This window comes from Semicossyphus pulcher, unplaced genomic scaffold (genome assembly GCF_022749685.1).
Source record: "Semicossyphus pulcher isolate SPU_LCO1_2020_fin unplaced genomic scaffold, fSemPul1.0.p SCAF_7, whole genome shotgun sequence".
In the NCBI taxonomy this organism is placed as follows: Eukaryota; Metazoa; Chordata; class Actinopteri; order Labriformes; family Labridae; genus Semicossyphus; species Semicossyphus pulcher.
The window spans coordinates 9810309-9829258 of NW_027211748.1; the positions used below are offsets into that span (position 1 = coordinate 9810309).

General features: G+C 40.0%; 4 protein-coding genes across 5 annotated transcripts; 1 reads left to right on the plus strand and 3 right to left on the minus strand.

The window, feature by feature from the left end:
- Nucleotides 1-302: 302 nt before the first annotated feature.
- LOC138611232 (methionine aminopeptidase 1D, mitochondrial-like) lies at nt 303-6477 on the minus strand. Its single transcript, XM_069684214.1, has 5 exons — nt 6455-6477; nt 1415-1574; nt 878-929; nt 546-643; nt 303-461 (listed from the first exon to the last, which is right to left on the minus strand). The coding sequence occupies exons 1-5, from the start codon at nt 6475-6477 to the stop codon at nt 303-305; spliced, it is 492 nt and encodes a 163-aa protein (XP_069540315.1).
- Nucleotides 6478-6605: 128 nt separating this feature from the next.
- LOC138612130 (uncharacterized oxidoreductase ZK1290.5) lies at nt 6606-10037 on the minus strand. The gene is made up of 7 exons (XM_069685444.1): nt 9796-10037; nt 9204-9452; nt 8981-9082; nt 8791-8882; nt 8188-8370; nt 8038-8097; nt 6606-7000 (listed from the first exon to the last, which is right to left on the minus strand). Exons 1-7 carry the CDS (start codon nt 9869-9871, stop codon nt 6905-6907), a joined length of 858 nt encoding a protein of 285 aa, XP_069541545.1. The 5' UTR covers nt 9872-10037; the 3' UTR covers nt 6606-6904.
- A 421-nt stretch (nt 10038-10458) lies between these two features.
- Nucleotides 10459-13165, plus strand: extl2 (exostosin-like glycosyltransferase 2). Of its 2 annotated transcripts, none has more exons than XM_069685293.1 (6): nt 10459-10504; nt 11021-11469; nt 11567-11637; nt 11807-11922; nt 11998-12465; nt 12629-13165. In XM_069685293.1, the coding sequence occupies exons 1-5, from the start codon at nt 10500-10502 to the stop codon at nt 12401-12403; spliced, it is 1047 nt and encodes a 348-aa protein (XP_069541394.1). In that variant the 5' UTR covers nt 10459-10499; the 3' UTR covers nt 12404-12465; nt 12629-13165. The 2 variants fall into 2 exon arrangements, with proteins under 2 accessions (XP_069541394.1, XP_069541395.1); XM_069685294.1 differs by having other exon boundaries at nt 12632-13165.
- Nucleotides 13166-13655: 490 nt separating this feature from the next.
- On the minus strand, nt 13656-18495 carry parla (presenilin associated, rhomboid-like a). Its single transcript, XM_069685035.1, has 10 exons — nt 18407-18495; nt 17451-17652; nt 17236-17340; nt 17025-17157; nt 16790-16885; nt 16542-16691; nt 16135-16205; nt 15942-16043; nt 15540-15637; nt 13656-14903 (listed from the first exon to the last, which is right to left on the minus strand). The coding sequence occupies exons 1-10, from the start codon at nt 18484-18486 to the stop codon at nt 14756-14758; spliced, it is 1185 nt and encodes a 394-aa protein (XP_069541136.1). The 5' UTR covers nt 18487-18495; the 3' UTR covers nt 13656-14755.
- Between the last annotated feature and the right edge of the window lie 455 nt (nt 18496-18950).

The following is an 18950-nucleotide window of genomic DNA, read 5'->3' on the forward strand; positions in this document are numbered from 1 at the left end:
AAGACTGAACATCACCACAGTATGTCATTTTTAAGTATACAGTATACATTATAGAGGCACAATAGTGATAAAACCATCTTACAACAGATTCAGCTGTAAAGCTCAAGATAACCAAGGAAACTAAAAAAAGAAGGACTGGGCATTAATCCAACTGGACTTTGCTGCCACTTTGTTAGTTGCAAAATTGGGCGACTAAATAGCCCTTCCTACTTTTTTTTTAACGTTCCTTGCTTATAACTCACTCAGTATGACCCAAAGGTATAAAGCAGCATGAGAACTATGGACATCCCTGACCCAAATATTCACCTGTCAGGTATTCCATGACAGACCACATTGTTCACAGACATACAGACTGACTTGGGGAACCCTCCGTATCTGAGAGGAGATGGGTAGGCGTTGTGCCCGATTGTCTCCTGGTGCACAATGAATATGAAGTCTATTCCATCTGTTGTCATACCAACCTAGAAGCCACAGATTATAATTATGTTGTTTTTGTTTTAATGACATAGAAACAGCAACATTGTGTGTCGTGACTGACTGCTGACCTCCAGACTGCGTCCAGCTAGTAGCAGTACATGTCTGGCTAGTTGACATGCTCTGGCAAGGCCTTCGATCTGCTCTTGACCTTTGATTTCTATGTAGTCTGAGTCTGGTTCTGTTCGAGGGTTTCTGCCTGTTAAAAGTAAGTTGTTTTCTTGCCAATGTGCCGAATGTTGCTAACTGCTACTCATTCTGGGTTCATGTTGGGGCTCTCTCTAAATAACGTAACAAAGAGTACGGTCTAGACCTGCTCTTTTTGTAAAGTATCTTGAGATAACTTTGGTTATGATTTGGCGCTTTACAAATAAAATTTGATTTGATTCAATTTTGATTTAGCCTGGCCATTTGGGGACCTGTCCAGAGCCTACATCACGGGGCCGCACAATGTGCTACAGTCAGGGAGGAGAGGACAGGATAGACAGGATATGAAGGGTGGCTTATCTATATTTAGAGATTAAATGTGCAGAGAGGACCATGTTTTGATAAATACAATTATTCCAATTGTGTTTTTTAATCTCCTCATCGTAAAGTGATTTTCACCCTACTTTAAAGTATTAAGAATCCTGAACTAAGTTGGCCTCAAGAAACCTGGATGTCTCAGATGGTACTTATCATCAATGAATGCATATAGAGAATATATTTCCTGTTTGTACCTTCTGCATTTTATGTCATTTAAGGCCGCATGGAACCTACAACAACAACTAACTACAACACCCTTGGGTTTGGCTCCAGCGACACCTTTGTTGCTTCAAGTAATACAGGTGTTATTTTAGGCAGGCTTCTTCATCACAGTGCTGCACAATTATGAACATAATAATTATGTACAGTAAGAAAGAAAATCAAAGGAAAATTATGGTGATTAAAGATGCTTTACCTTAGGTACAGCATAGGCAGGCCGAACAGTATCTGGGCGAACTACATTGTGAGAACTTTTCCACTTCCTCCAGAAAAAAGTGACGATGCTGCTGACACAGTCGGGCCGTGGGGGACCACTGTTTGTTAGGCAACAGACTTTCTGTAGGAAGCCACCCAGTCTTAGAAGGTAGAAAGTAGATGGTAGAAAGAAAGATGATAGAAAGGCATATTTTAAGTTTAGAATCAATGTTTTACTTTATTCTGTGCGCTGTTGGAGCTTTATCAAAGGCTACTGACTGTCATGCACAAGCTACCACCAACAAGAGCAGAATTTGGATGACAGGGCAAAGTATCCCAGTAGTATCTTTGTGGTCCCTACATGATTATTGGGCCAATGAGCACCTCATCAAATACTAAATGAGGTCAACTATCCGCCTAAAGGTTTAAGACACTGATCATGTAATTGCCTCAGGTAACCTCACTAGTTTAGGTCCAAAATTTCTTAACTAGTGTAACTAGTGGTGGACAATTGGTCCACACTAGTCACATGTAAAGTGACACATGCAGTCCACTAGTAGCACGTGTGACACCAGAGGACTGCATGCAAATGAAGCAGGCAGGTAAAGGATCTTGACTGGTGATGAGCTCACATTAAAAAATCATTAACAACAATCCAAAATCCAAAATCCAATCTACAATCACAAAATACTCCCATGTGTATTTAATTGCAGCTTTCAGTTCTACTAGTTGCTGATATAATTTTATAACATTAGGCCAGTCATTGATTTTATGACAAATACTATATTCTTCAGATCAAACAGACAGTGGAAGCACATTCACACACACCAACATACCTACAAAAAACAAACAAGGAATCAAAGATGTACAGTAGCACTTGACTTTATTTGCAGCACCAGCAGAGGTGTATTAATGAGGTTTTTTTTATATTGTTGGCACCTCCTGTTATTAGTCACACAGAACCTGTTCAACAGCAGCGTCCTTTCACAACACTCTCTCCAGTGTGAGCGTGTGTTTGTGTGTGCAGTATGAGAGGCAGACAGCATTCCCATATCACAACATTTTAAGGCTAATTTTAGTAATACTTTTGTTATCCTTTATAAGATGACACTACTTGCTATTATCCTTTATTGCTCAGCTTGAAAGTGAACACAGTATGTACAGTACAGTACAGTACATATAGAGTACTGTGCAAAGGTTTTAGGCAGGTGTGAAAAAATGCTGTAAACTAAGAATGCTTTTAAAAATATAAATAATAATTGTTTATTTTTATCAATTTACAAAATGATAAGTGAGCGAACAAAAGAAAAATCTAAATCAAATCAGTAGTTGGTGTTGCTACTCTTTGCTTTCAAACCAGAATCATTCTTACAGGTACACTTGCACAAAGTCAGGGATTTTGTAGGATTATAGTCAGGTGTATGATCAACCCATTATACCAAACAGGTGCTAATGATCATTAATTTCACATGTAGGTTGAAACACAGTCATTAACTGAAACAGAAACAGCTGTGTAGGAGGCTTAAAACTGGCTGAGCAAGAGCCAAACTCTGCTACCAAGGTGAGGTTGTGGAAGACAGTTTCATGTCACAGGTTAGACACCATGGCAAGACTGAGCACAGCAACAAGACACAAGGTAGTTATACTGCATCAGCAAGGTCTCTCCCAGACAAAGACTTCAAAGCACTCTGGGGTTTCAAGATGTGCCGTTCAAGCTCTGTTGAAGAAGCACAAAGAAACGGGCAACGCTGAGGATCGTAGACGCAGTGGTCGTCCAAGGAAACTTAGTGCAGCAGATGAAAAACACATCGAGCTTATTTCCCTTCGAAATCGGAAGATGTCCAGCAGTGCCATCAGCTCAGAACTGGCAGAAACCAGTGGGACTCAGGTACACCTATCTACTGTCTGGAGAAGCCTGGCCAGAAGTGGTCTTCATGGAAGAGTTGCAGCCAAAAAGCCATACCTCCGACATGGAAACAAGGCCAAGCGACTCAACTATGCAGGAAAACATAGGAACTGGGGTGCAGAAAAATGGCAGCAGGTGCTCTGGACTGATGAGTCAAAATGTGAAATGTTTGGCTGTAGCAGAAGGCAGTTTGTTCGCCGAAGGGCTGGAGAGAGACAAAATAATGAGTGTCTGCAAGCAACAGTGAAGCATGGTGGAGGTTCCTTGCAAGTTTGGGGCTGCATTTCTGCAAATGAAGTTGGAGATTTGGTCGGAATGAATGGTGTCCTCAATGCTGAGAAATACAGGCACTTACTTATCCATCATGCAATACCATCATGGAGGCGTATGATTGGCCCCAAATGTATTCTGCAGCAGGACAACGACCCCAAAATCTTCAGCGTAAAGAAGAACAAGAAGTCCTGGAAGTGATGGTATGGCCCCCTAAGAGCCCTGATCTCAACATCATGGAGTCTGTCTGGGATTACATGAAGAGACAGAAGGATTTGAGGAAGCCTACATGCACAGAAGATCTGTGGTTGGTTCTCCAAGATGTTTGGGACAACCTACCAGCCGAGTTCCTTCCAAAACTGTGTGCAAGTGAACCTAGAAGAATTGATGCTGTGTTGAAGGCAAAGGATGGTCACACCAAATATTGATTTGATTTTGACTTCTCTTCTGTTCATTCACTGCATTTTATTAATTGATGAAAATAAACTATTTGAAAGAATTCTTAGTTTACAGCATTTTTTCACACCTGCAAAATGTTTGCATAGTACTGTATATGTATATATATACATATATGTGGCAATTAAGCAGATGAGATACTCACAACAGAAAATGATTACATTGTTTTGTCCTTTACTGTTAAAAGGCAAAAGGAAAAAAATCAATAAAACAGAGACTTTTTAATACCCTTTGTTTCATTGTTTATGCTGTATGCATGGACAGTAAGGACGGAGATGGTGGTTAGAAACAGTAAAACCTCATCAGGCTTCATAGGGTTACATTTTGGATGGGTGGACTTCTCACTGTAGGCCAATAGGAACGTTCAATTTGTGCCCTTTTTCCCTCCTGCTAATTAGCATTTACTGCAACTAGTGTAACTAGTGAGCATTTTGGCTTTCACTAGTAGTACTAGTAAACATTTTGAGCCATACTAGTTAACAAGTAAAGACAGTAAGACCTCAACTAGCATCACTAGTGACTTGTTGGCCCCTACTTGTTATTGAGTGTGTGTTTTATGAACCTCACTAGTTAAGTAGTAAAGTCAAAAAGACCCTTACTAGTGTTACTAGTGGACATTTTGGTCTATACTAGTAAAGGATTCAACTAGTTAACTTGTGCTGTCAACTAGTTAACTAGTATAGGAGACTGAGACTTGATATCAAGGATGTTGAATAAATGCTCAAAGGGCTGTCCATAGTGCACTGCCATGGATATTTATTGTGGGTCATGTGGTGCGGGAGTCACATGATGCCTGACTCTAATAGACAACTTGCACGGGTAATATTTTGTATTCTCCATTGTACATCTTTGTAAAACGCCAGATTTAAGTTGATAAACTAAACATTTCTTAATGTAGTTAACTGTGATTTTACCTGGATTTAACATTAAAAGTCCATTTGACGACTGTGATTTAGCAGCATACTATTGAAGAGTTTCTGAACTGTGATATGCAAAATTGCAGCAAGAAAGAGAAAAGCCTGCACACATGCTCAGTGCCACAAAAAGTTTAATAATTTAATAATTGAAATGTAAATAAATATTAAACTTTCTGTAGCATTCAGCGAGTGTGCGGGCTCTTCTTTTTCCTTGCTGCTGTTTTTTAATTGTCCTGCAAAAATGGCCAAATAAATCAGTGATTTAGCAGGATACTGCTGCAGAGTTACTGTATTAAGCTGTAAAAACATTGTAATGCAACTCAGGATCAAGTTATTTCCTGTACACTCAAACAAGCAGTAAAATACTGCAAATGTGGCATCTAGATTTCATTAATCAAACAGTAACACACAAAATAACACCTTTATTTTGAAATTCAATATTCAAGTAAGGGCACACCGTTTATTTAAAAAAAATATATATATATATATATTTTGCTAAATTGTACTACCTTGAACCCCCAAAAAATCATTATTTGCTACATGATGAGGCTGATTTACTGGGTAAACCAGAAAACATATTTAACAACACAATGTAAGAGACCTTACTGTCTCTCTAAAGGAACCCCTGGTATTAACAGTAATAGTAATGTCTTAATGACTTCATAATAAACTGGTGAGACGTGCCCCCTCCCCATCCTCCTCATCATCTGTTGCCTATGTGACAGCATTGAGCTCCGTCAGGACGAGAGCGAAGCTGCAGCTTCAAGAATCTGACAATTAATCAGAAGGAGGGAATGAATTGTTAAAACGAAGGCCACGATTTACTACCTCGTGTGCATGATAAATCGTGGCCTCTTTTTATTTATTTTTTCATTGTATGACCACTCCGGGGCTCCGCGTGCTCAGCAGAAAAGGGATGATTGAGGCCGTCTTTTTATTTGTTCTGGAATATGATTGTCTATAGGCACGCCTCCGCCTTCACTCTTACACCTCTAGACTCCATTTATCACTCCGCCCTCAGATTCATCACTGCATCTTATGTGAAACGGTTGGTTGGGCACCTCTAACAGTAAGACGTGACAGACATTGGTTTTTATTGATTTATAAAGCCTTAATCTGCAACATGCCACCATATCTCACCTCCTTAGTAAACCGGTCTCACAGTCAATATTCAACACGCTCTAGTAACCGGTTGATGCTCTAAGTCCCACAGGTAATCGCTGTATTTGGAAAAACTGCTTATAGCGTCTCTGCTGCATTCACATGGAACACTTTGCATTAAAACTTCACACATTTTTTAACTGTGGGTCAATTTAAAACAATTATGACGAACTACTCTGCCTTTGTGTTGTTTTAATTGTGTTGCCATTCTATTTATTTGTGCATATTGATTTTGTTTGTTTGTTAGTTTGTTTGTTTGTGTACTCTTCACATCATTCTCAATGATTCCTCTTGATCTAAATAAAAGGTTGAATGAATGAATGATAATAACATGGGCAATGTTGATATGTTCATCAACATCAACGACTGGTCATGTTTCTCCTAATGTTTGAACAGTCTATATATTTTGCAGTGTGGGCGACATATACAGTATGAACTTATGATACATACGATTTATTTGTACAAATAAAACCTCCCTCGAATTCTTACATACATTTTATACAACTGTCCGCACAAATTTGTTGGCCTACAGGGCATACAGTGTACCTACATCACAACATCTGTTGTTTATTCTGTTTATAATGTCTTACCGTTAGCATTACTTATAGCTGAACTGCTTTTAGTGTATTCACATATATTATGAATATATAAAGGGATAGCCTTTATAGATTCATAATTATCATAACATAACATTCATCTGCACCATTGCTTTAAATGTTGTTTCAGTACCTGTGCTCGGTGCTATGACATATTGAATGTAATCTGATCTAATCAAATCATGTCAGTCAACATTTGTTGGATCCCACGTCACATGTCTTTCGTCGTGCAGTCCTCCCAAAGCCGCCATGTCCGACTCATCCAGTTGGAAGTCTAACACCTGCAGAGGAAGAGGAGGAGGTAACCAATGAATGAGAACTGAATGGCTGTGATATGAGTAAGTATAAGCCCCTTTTAAACTGCCAGTTCAAGGCCGGATTTTTACGCCTCCGTTACGTTCCGTCTTTAGAGGCGAAACAGCGCCTGGAGAGCCCCCGTGTGTGTATTTGAAGCACGTGCTGTTTGTTTACACCTTGTGCACGTTTTGCTTCTGCAACACCGGAATGCTGTAAAAACACACACTGGGGCGGCTTTACGCCGGCGATGCATGGTCCAGTGTAGAACGACAAAGGTGGCATGATGACGGAGCTTTGTTACAGCGCTGAGGCAGAACCACAGTGTAAAAAAGGCTATAGTTAATAGTTCACTTTACCCTGCCTGCTCTCAGAGAATTGGTTATTGGTTATATTATATCATGAAACATTTTACCTCTATATTAATAAATCTTATTTTAATTTGCTGGATTATCAATAACTTTTCATATTAAAAGCTTACATTATAACAGCAGTAGAAATTACGGAGCCCTGGAGTGGCCATGGAATGAAAAAATAAGAGTACACAATTTACTATCTAGTGCGCACGAAAATGTTGTTTTGTGCGCACAAGGCACGAGGCAGTAAGATTTTATTAATTTGATTTGATTTTTTTTCACTTCATGGCCACTCCGGGGCTCCGTAGGAAATCACAATAAATTAATGATTATTTTCGGTGATTTTTTCCATGATTTATGGCAAACTTACATAATGTCTGAGGTAACTGGACTTGTGCTGGTGCATTAAGTAACACATTTGTATGATGAATTATAAATGCAATGAGGCAGATGTGTGACATTTTTCAGTATAATTTCTCAGTTACATTAGATCCACACTTACTTTAATTTCAGGCCTACACTAACATTATGCTGTTTAGTTGCTTTATTTTTTGCAGAGTAGATACATGTCGCTTTTCTCCTCATCATTTTTTGTTGTCATTTTACAATGTTTTATAAAATTTTGTGCACTGTTATACAAAAGTCTGTGCAGGTCATTTCCAACTCACCTGACAGTTTTCTTGTATCCTCTTGTTTTTTGTGGATTTCGGTATAGTCACAACTCCATTCTAATGAAAATAAAGATTGTTAAAAACATTACATTACAAAAACATACTTGTGTTCACCTTGAGGCAGTCAATAAGAGAACATTGGACAACCTGAATACTCCAGCGGATGCAGATCTGAGCAGTTGTTCGTCTGTGCTTCTCTGCTATCTGTTGAACAGTTGGGTCGCTGAGGCACTGACCCTTAGCCAGAGGACTGTAGCCTTCAAACACTATTCCCTCCTGATGACAGTACTCTATTAGCTTATTGGGCTGCTGGAAAGGATGGTACTCCACCTGGTTGGGGAAAATTATTCACATATGTCACATTCAAGTCACCTTAGAATGTCAGGTACAAGGACATAACATTTAAATAGAAGATGAGAAAGACCCTTCATATTATCCAAACAGACCTTCAAACACTACACTTTTCTGACCCCCAACCCCAATCTTTTTCAAGCTGTCTTAAACTGTTTTGTTAGCAGTTAATGGATCTACTCAAATAGATAACTAATGCTAAAGTAGCGGAATGTACTATTTAACCCTCACCACTAAAACTAAAAGAACATTTGGACTGTACATATTTCTATCATTTGTTTTATATCATCTCTGAAACAAGCATGTCCTGTTTTTGAACCTGGCCTGAATGCCTCTATTTCAGCCAGTTATGCATATTTATTGTAATTGAAGGTTTCCCTGGAAAGAAAACAACCCCACCTGGTTAGCATGTGGCACGACACTACAGTCTTCTTTTAACTGCTCCAGGTGGTGGACCATAAAGTTGCTCACTCCAATTGCACGACACACCCCTGTAGTGACAAATAGAGATACCTCACTTATTGCTATATCGCATTAATACTTATTGTTGTTACTTTGAAACTGTGTTCTGATCTTTCATGATCTGTACCTTCTTTATAAAGTTCTTCCAAAGCTCTCCAGGTCTCAGCTCTGATCTCCCTGTTGGAGCAACCAGGACGCAGTGACCCTGGCCAGTGCATCAGGTACAGATCTAGAAAAAAGGGGGCGGGAGAGATGATGATTTAGTGAAAGACTAAAGAACACAGGAAGACAAAAAAATGAAACACAGAAAACTGTAGTTTCTAGATGTTATTATCATCAACCACCCTTACCAAAATATTCCACCCCCATCTGTGAGCAGGAGTCAACGCAGGCCTTTTTAGCAGCTTTTTGACCATAGTCCCCTGGCCACAGTTTGTTGGTGATCCACAGATCACTTCGTGGTATCTTGCTTTCTCTGATAGCTTTACCCAGTTGCTCCTCACAGCCATAACGCTTTGCTGTGTCAATGTGCCGCACGCCACACTCAGTGAGGGCATACACAATGGCATCATGGGAGTATCCACCATAATGTGATGTGCCTGGTAGGGAGAGAAAATACAACAGAAAATGAAGGCAGTCCAAAGTACGTCACTTCAGGTCAGTTTATTGTGAAGTTTGATTATTTTGTTTGTATTATTTGAGAGGGTGGGCATTTGTGTCATACACAGACACAGTAAGCTATTGCCAAAGTCTTGTATGAAAATAACTACAATGTTAAAAAAGATTTTTTACAGACATTCAATAGTCAACAATTACCCTAAAAATCAATTATCATGCACTCCTTTTAAGATGATAAGAAACTTTAAAAGATTAACAAGTGTGTGCATATTTGGATTTTGTCTTTGAATTAAAGTCATGAGACTGTTGAGAAGATAAACGTACCTAAACCCATTATTGGAATCTGCAGACCATTGGAAAGTGGGACTGTAGGACAAACCGGGACTTTAGCAGAGAACATGTTCTTCGGAGCAGTGCTGAGCCACCTCAAGTTTTCTTAAACGTTGTCTCTTTGCTCCACTAATGCATCCGTATCCGTATCCTACTTTCCAAAGCACTAAATGTTAATACTCCTTGCCCTTTACAACCATTGGTTAAAGTTCATCCTCCTTTACTTTGACTTCTCGGGATTTTAGTGACATGAAAAGTTCACGTAATATAGAGGCATTATTTTTTTCGTTTTCTCGAACCAATGACTGTCTTAGTCTCAAACACAACAGCATTAGCATTTCTGGGACAGGTGGAGAGTTAGGCCTATGGGAAATTCACTTAGTTAGCCCAACCAAGATGGCGTCGGTTGGAAAAGGTACGAAATAGACTCAAATGAGAGAATAAAACGCATGCAGCTCCGTAAAGTACAACATTTAAACATTCAGAATCACATAAGTCGTTTTTGCAAGTAGCTTGTAATTCGCCGGTTTTCCTCAAATATCGCCTGTTGTTTTTAAGCTATGACAACCGCTGTTATTAGCTACGTTGCGGCAAACGTTAGCTGGAAGAGCTCTTTCCTTTTAAGCTCTTTGGCTACACTGACTCAGCCAACATGGCGACCATGTAGGAACAAACAGTTTGCAGGCTGTGTCAACAAAATGAGGTAAATTTGGAGTTATAGAAAGAAATAAAACATATACTCGATTAAGTTGAATGCAAGTAGCTCCTGAATTAGTCGGTTGTTGTAAGGTTATTTTTAAGACATTGGATTATATTAGATATATTTTACTTTGGAGACGTGATTTAGTGAATGTGGGCTATAGGTAGCGACTCTGCTACACTAAAGTTTTCTGAGACTCGCTGAGCGAAAAAAAAACCGACCTTCTGCAAATGTTTAACCCCAGTAGCACCCCTGCTTCTGACACAGTTTATGTGCACCATGGCTTTTGTCATTTTAAAACTTTCTAATAGAAAGAAATTAAATCCTCAGATGAACCCAGTTAAAGTGTTGAAACAAATAAGTTACAGTCAAGTATAAATCAGTGTTCTTTGTCTCATGACATTCATAAAATTGATTGAAGTCTAATTAAATACTCATGTTCTGGGATATCTTGTCTGGCAGTGTCAAGACTTGTAGTTCATTAAATGAATGTCATTCATATCTGTGCTTCTCATGCAGGTTCCTCCGTAGCTGCATTTGGCTCAGGCGAACTTACTTGGTTTGGCCAATCCTGCTGCTCCTCCTGGTAGGTGCAGCTCTGACTGCTCTGCTGCCCCCACCTGAGGACCAACGAGGCCTGGGTGTCCTGGGAGTGCTACGCCGGGCAACCTCTCAAAAGGAGAGTCCTGCTCAGGTCTACCATGGTGACAGCACAGAGGAGGAGCAGAGGTTTACCATCATCATCCAGACTTACAACCGCACAGATGTTTTGCTCAAACTCTTAAACCATTACCAGGCAGTGCCTCATCTCCAGCGGATTATCATAGTGTGGAACAATATTGGGGAGCAGACACCCCTGAAGTTATGGAACTCTTTGGGGCCTCATCCGGTCCCTGTGATCTTTAAGGAGCAGAGTAGCAATAAGATGCGCAACAGACTGCAGCCCTTCCCTGAGATTGATACTGATGGTCAGTATAACAATCCACTCATGAATGGATTTGAGTTGGGGCTATTAAAAGTGTTTATATAGATCTAAAAGTTTCAACATTTTGCTTTGATTCTTAGCTGTGCTGATGCTGGATGACGACACCCTGGTCAGTGTTCCTGACATCAGTTTTGCCTTCTCTGTTTGGAAGGTAATTTCAGAGACATGAAGATCAGATTATGTAAATACATTTTTGGTATAACTATGTGAAAAAATACAATGCATCAGTATGTTGTTGCACTTTTAAGCAAAGCTGACCACATCAAGTGTGATTGAAATAAGCAAGTCCAGTGTAAGTTGTTTTATCTTTGGATCCACAGCAATTTCAAGACCAGATTGTTGGGTTTGTCCCACGGAAACATGTGTCAACACGAGCAGGAGTGTACAGCTATGGCAGCTTTGAACTGCAGGACCCTGAAACTGCTGGAGGTGACAGGTGAGTTGTTGTTTTTATTTTGGTCACAATAAGCGTCATATATATTGCATTTAATTGGCTGCTTATTCTCTGCAGATACTCCATGGTGTTAATTGGTGCTGCCTTCTTCCACCGTCGCTACCTGCAGCTCTTCCAGGAGCAACCTCAAGCAGTGCATGCGCTGGTGGATGAAACACAGAATTGCGACGACATTGCCATGAACTTTGCTGTCGCGCTGCATTTAAGGAAACACTCAAAATCAGGAGGAAGCTTCAACAAACCCTCTGGGGTCTTTGTCAAACCTGTTGACCTCCGCAACCTGGAAAAGGAGGCCAGCAGTGGGTACCAGGGCATGTGGCATCGTCCTGAACACCTCCTTCAGAGATCCTACTGTCTGAACAGGCTGACACAGATCTATGGCTTCATGCCACTCTGCTTCTCCAACCTGATGGTGTCCCAGTTTGGCTTCCCAAGCTATGCTAACCACAAGAGCAGAGGCTAAGGGAGCTGCCACATCGCTGACTGTTGTGAAATGAAAGATGACAGACTCAAGTGAGCAGTCTGGTAAGTTGAATAATGACACCTCACCTGTCAGGGCTCGGGATATGGCCTACCTCCTGGTGTGAAAAAAAAATCAATAATGCAGCATATTCATGATAAAATGAATATAAAGCTGGTTTCTGAAATGTTTACCTGCTTAATGTTTTTCTCGGTTTTTTTTCAACAGCAGTTTCACTGTGGAATCAGCAGGACCTTCATGAACCTTTGGACAACAGCGAGGATTGTTTAAGACTTTTCTACATATGGCCCAGGCTGATGAAACGTCCATATTTAATAAGGTAATCTGTATATTGTTGCCAAAGCTACCTGTTCAACTTTCTCAGTGGATTGTAGTGCACTTACTTTATAGCCATCAGGTGTCCGTTTGCTTTGACAATTTGCCTTGTTTGTTACCATAACTTAAAGCACTAATGCCATGTCATTTACTACATTTATATTTGTTTACAGAATGTGTAACTTTTTGTGTTGAGTTTGTATAGTCACTACATATTTAAAACACATGCTGGAAGGTAGTTATTTATCACACAACTAAGGCCAAGAGCTGAAGAAACCAAAGTGCGATTTAGAGAACAAATTCTGTATGCATTTTTATATTTATTTGGAACTGTATCTCTGCGTGGACAATCTTTTTCTTTTTAATTTGTGCATGTGTCAAGTTTGTAGGACTATCATGTGATGGAATTAAATAAAGCCAACACTTCTACTGTGAACAGAATCTGTGGATGAATTCATAATATTAGTAAAAGAGAGAATGGAAACATTATCCTGACGTGATTTCCTTAAGTGACTGAAGAATTAAGTGATGGTGCTGAATCCAGATGTGGGTGGTGTTATGCTCCAAACTTTTGAAAAGCTTTCCCTCCTTTTCAGGGCTTCAAAGCAAATCAGTGACATATGGATACATCTTATTTCAAACAAACAGTATCGCTCCTTCACAGCCTTTATTTTCTGTATCTGTTCCTTTGGTTGGATATCAGTAAAGGGATCATGTAAAGTGAGCAGGTTGTTATCGCAGAATGGAACCCAACAGGGAGAACAGGTTTCTTCTCACCCTGAAGGGGTTCCTCCGCGATAACAACCTGCTCATTTTACATTACCCCGCCTATTACACAGCTTTACAAAATCAATTATTTGACACAATATATTGATTTGGAAATTATTTTATTAATTTAAAAATGATTATCTTTCCATTTTAAAATAGCTGTTTTACACACATGAAATTGAACTGATGATGAAGTAGGACAAGTTGAACAGGACCGCAGGTCACTGTCAGAATCTGTTGACATTTTCTTTTCCATTCACTGTCTTTAAACTCCGCCGTATCCCGTACTGTGTTCCCTTTAATGTTTACTTCATGTGTTGTCTTCAGTTTTGTAGATCTCTGTCGTAGCAACCTTTATTGCTTTCTCTCCGCTGTTTTCGTCTCTTTCCTTTGTTCCCCTCTGAAAACAGGCCGACGTTAAATTTACCGGACTTCTTTCGGCGGATTGATATGATTACAATTAGTCCTCCGGATTGCGTGATTAGAGCCGCATCCCTAGCAACAGTCTGTTCTTCATAGCAACAGTCTGTTATCGAGAAATAACAGACCTCGGAATGCTGTAATTAACCAATCAGAATCGAGTATTTAACACAGCAGTATTAATAATGTAATAATGCTACGAGTCAGCCGCTCTTTGGTACGGGTCCATTCTGTCTTAAATATTGTCAGTATGGACAAAGATCCCTCTGAAATGTTTTTAAAGGGGCTTCCACTTGTCAACACTCAGTCCGTAATTTATTTGAATAAAAATATAAATACATAATAAACACTCATTGTTGAATCCCAAGTTTTAATAGCAACATAAGACCAGCCCACAGGACTGTACTTCACATTAACTTCATCAAATGATGTAATCATTGACTTGTGTCAGCACTCAGCACTTTTTCTGTCCAGGCTTTTATATAAACAGTAAAAGCCGACATGAAGGCTGAAGGTTAAACGTGTCAGGGTGTTTAAGAGGTAGGAGAGTGATGATATTTTCATGACTTAGCTCGGAGGCCTTGTATGGCAGAAGATATTATCAGTCTACACAGTAAACATCTGGATTGCAACACTGAGGTCTGACCTGCTTTTCAGAATTCAGGTCACTGCTTACTCTTAAATCAGCTTATACTTATTACCAACCTTCAATGAAAAACTATATTTAATAATAAACAATACAATTCAAATCCTAATAGGTGCAAAAACTGTCCTTGTATATCCTGAGGTAACTCTGGACCCCGGTTCTCTCATAAAAGGTCAGAGGAAGTTTTATTGTGGTCCAGGTCCACCACCACTGACACCAGGCCCGCCTCCTGGCCTGGATCCACCAGCACCCGGAGAACGCATGTCATGCCACAGCTTCACAAGAGGCTCTCTCTTCCTCCAAATCAGTTTGTGACCATATGCCACGTACCATCTGTAGGACAAGATATATGGAGACAGTTAAAATGTGCCGACTGTAGGACAGGATACTGCAAACCACATTCAAAGCCTAAAAACACTCATCTATAGATAAATGATACTGTACCAAGTTCCAAATACAACAACAAGATCCGATAAAAAAAGAATGTGTTGTGAATACATTTGCACTAATAAAGCATATAGTTTTTTTTTTTACAGTAATCCTTTCATAGTTGTGTCTTTATCAGCTGTTATAAAAAGTTCCTTACTTCACATGATGACAATGAGGAAAGATGTGTTTGAGACATGTTAGTTGACTTTGAGTTGGGATTTTTCAAATTAAAAATACAACTAAAAATCAGATCTGATAGTTCTAAAATTTTAGAAACCAGATTTTTAGTGAGTATTCAAAGATTTAAGCTTAATCTACTGATGAAGATCATATGATAAAATAAGAATCCCCTGAACATATACTTCATGGACCTTGTGATGAGTTCGATTTCTCGCCCGGGAAACAATCCCAAACAGTCTCTTAACAGCATCTGATTCATTTTAAGGATGAAAGTTAAACATGTACGCATTTTTGGCCATGCTAATCATCAGTTTTAGTACACATTATTATTCTTTCCAAAGTAAAACATCAGTTACTCACATTCCAAAGAGGGCTCCTCCAAGGTGAGCTGCGTGGTCGAACAGCCGCCATCCCAGCATAAGCCCTGCTGTATCTATGGCAATGAGCGCTTTCAGAGCCTAAAGAAACACCAACGACAGGAACCTGAAGTTACACACTATGTCGTGCACTCCGTCAACAACGACTACCTCTCTACCATGCATTCAGACATGCATACTTACACATCCACTCACACACAAAAGTCCGTTTTGTTCATGCACAGAGTAACATCTCTTGCCTGCAGCGAAAACACAACACGGGAACGTCAAAAACCCTATTCAAGGTGTGAATAACCAAACTATGTGAGAGGTGTGTAACTATAAGACAAGACAACACCTTACATTCACAGACCTCATGTTAACACAAATACTGTGCATCACTTACATTTCCTGCTGTGAAAGTGACCATGGGGAGGAAGATGATGCCTAGTTTGGCCTCTGGCACCTTTGCACAGACAGCCGCAAGCACGGCCATGACAGCCCCTGACTATGGAATCATACAAAAGACAGGTCAAAAGGTAAGCTTTATCGCACTTCTTTAGTGTTAAGCTGTATGAAGAGTTTAGCAAACATCTTACCGCTCCTAACGATGGATAGAGACGTCCAGTGGCTGTTTTACACATGTAGCTGACCATGGTGGAGATCACACCTGAAATTACACATTATAATTGAGATATCGCTCTTTTCTTCCACCACAAAGAAACCAACATTTCAAATCAACACACAAATCAACTTGTTCTACATTTAAAACACCCACATTTGTGTGTTTAATGTGTTAGACATTCAGGAAGTCATCCACAAGGTTTCCACTTCAGTTTTATTCTTTAAGATTTGTTTATTTCCAGCTTATGACACTTAAAATATTAAAGCTGAAACATAAATAGATCCTGAAAGAGATTTAAGAAAATTTGGGTTCAATGGATTAATCGCTGTTCCAATGCTAAGACATGTAATCAGACCACTGCGCTTTTTTTATTTGACTCACCAGCAGACATGTAGACTGCAAGAAACTGCTCCTTCCCAAAGAGAGAGACGATTCCTGAGGAGAAAGTCCACAGCACATACATGTTGGCTACCATGTGGATGATGGAATAGTGGCTGAAGGAGGACAGGACCATGGGAAGGCACCGTGTTTCTGGAAGTGGAGAGAAAAACATTGGCATGGTGGCCTTTATTCCTCTTGTGCAAGCGCTTCCTATTATTCATTTAAATGAAAAAGGCGGGCCTACTCACTGGAGGCTGGGTTGGACGTGAAGTACTTAATCATGCCTCTCTGCATTGACGGTATTCGCCAGCAACACAGGACAACAGCGTTTGCTGCAATGATACCTGGAAAACAGTAATTAGTAAAGTTCCTGACTGTGAATAAATGTGGGGTTATTTCAAACACATAAAAATGTTGATGCTTGCAATTAGTTTTAAGGAAAAACAGGGACAAAATAGGTTTTGTGTCAGCTATATAAGTTACCAGTGACTGTCCTCTGTCCCTCTGTGAGGCTGCTCCAGAAGTCGTCCACCATGGACATCAGGAGGATGAGCTGTCGCTGGAAACCGGACAGCTGGTTCCACCAGTCATGCCAGTACGCCATGTCCTGGGAGCCCTGGTTATATATAATGCTTGCATTGATTCTATAAGCTGACAGCAGTGGAGGCAGCAGATTGTGTCTTTAAATCCTCACCTCTAATAATTTTTCTGCCTCCTCTTCCTCTTTTGCAGACTGAACTCTGGACTTCAGGCTCTCATACTGCAGGATGGCAGCAGCACCAAAGGAGCAACCTGTAAACTGACATGGAGTCAGACAACAACCAAGCAACACCCACCTACTGTCCCAAACCTCAGGAATGACTTCATGCATCTGTTTTCCAAGTCTATTCGAAATATTAAAGGACCTACCCCTACTGTGAACATCAGCGGTTTGAAAAGCTTCGGCCTGGGGACTTTGGGAGGGGGAGGAAGAGTAGGAGGAGGAGGGGGTCCTGGTGCACCAGCCTCAGAGGGTGAAGGGTTTGTTTCTTGGGTGACATTTCCTTTCTTGGTATCCGGCCTTTTGGCTTCCCGGCGGAAACCGCACCTCTGTTGGTTGTGGGGGCTCAGTCTGCAGTTTTAAATGAATTATTAAGTATATGAAATGTCAAAAACAATTATAAACGAAAGGCCACAATTTCCTGAAGCCCATGGCAATATCTTTAGAATGCCTGTATTGTCTTAACTACAGCTAAATCCCAAATATATTTAGAGTTGTTCCACACAGGACAAAGAGAAGCATGTATTCCTCAATAAGAGAAGCTGGAAGCAAAGAATAATTGGCATTGCTGTTAAATAAGACTTACATTATTAACCAATTGGTTATATAAAATAGCTGCAGACTATATTCTGTCCATAGTTTCCGTTTGTAATTAAAATAGGCTATGTTGTCTTATATTGCAAAATGTTACTGTAATATGACCAGCACACCATGTTTTTCTCTGGTCATGTTATTCAGACACCACCTGTAAAAAAACACAAAACTGTATATGATGGGCTAACTACCGGTATTTATTTAATAGGCTATTGACTTATAGTAAGTGGGAGGGGCGTGACATTCATTAACGTAACGCTACTTAAACAATTCAGCTCACCAAAAACAGTAAAAACCATAATCGAGCTGCGCTACTCTTGCCGATTTTAACACTAAACTGTAGTCTATCTAAATCCACAGCTGTCTCGTGCTCCGTGGGTCTCTTTACAATGACAGTTAGGTAATCACACACTGCTGGTCGAGAGGAAAACACACACACTCACACACATCCTGTAACTGTTATTCTTTTTAAGACAGACCCTTCGACCTGAACACCTTAACGTTTGATCACCTGGAGCTTCGTGAAGCTGTGTTGCTGGTTCTAATGAACTCTGTTTTGGTCCATTTCATTAGACATCCTCTCCACGCCATGTTTGTGATGACCTCCTGCCGGAAGCCCCTCCTCCTACTGCCAGACTGGAGGGACTGGAGCTGCTGCTGCGTTCAGGGACTCGTCTAAAAGCACCGACTTGTGACATCTGCACAAGTTCTCGAGTTGTAAGTATTTTACAGGGTTGGGGGAGGCAGGGGGTTGTTTAAGCTAGCTACGAATGAAATACATTTTCATCGACTTATTTCACGTCAATCTTCCAACTTAACGGGAAAACAAAACTTTAATACAACTTCAGTACCATCCACAAAATATCGTTTGATTTTCAATTGTAGAAGGCTCTATGTTCTGTGCATAAATAGCATATACATGTCTGTAGGCTACCTAAAACACCCAAAATAAAGAACATTTTTATATTTCCCATACATTATAAATAAATAACTTTCACAGCCTCTCTTACCCTTGTTCAAACAGTAAAATGAGGCCTATATGCAGATTTTAAGTG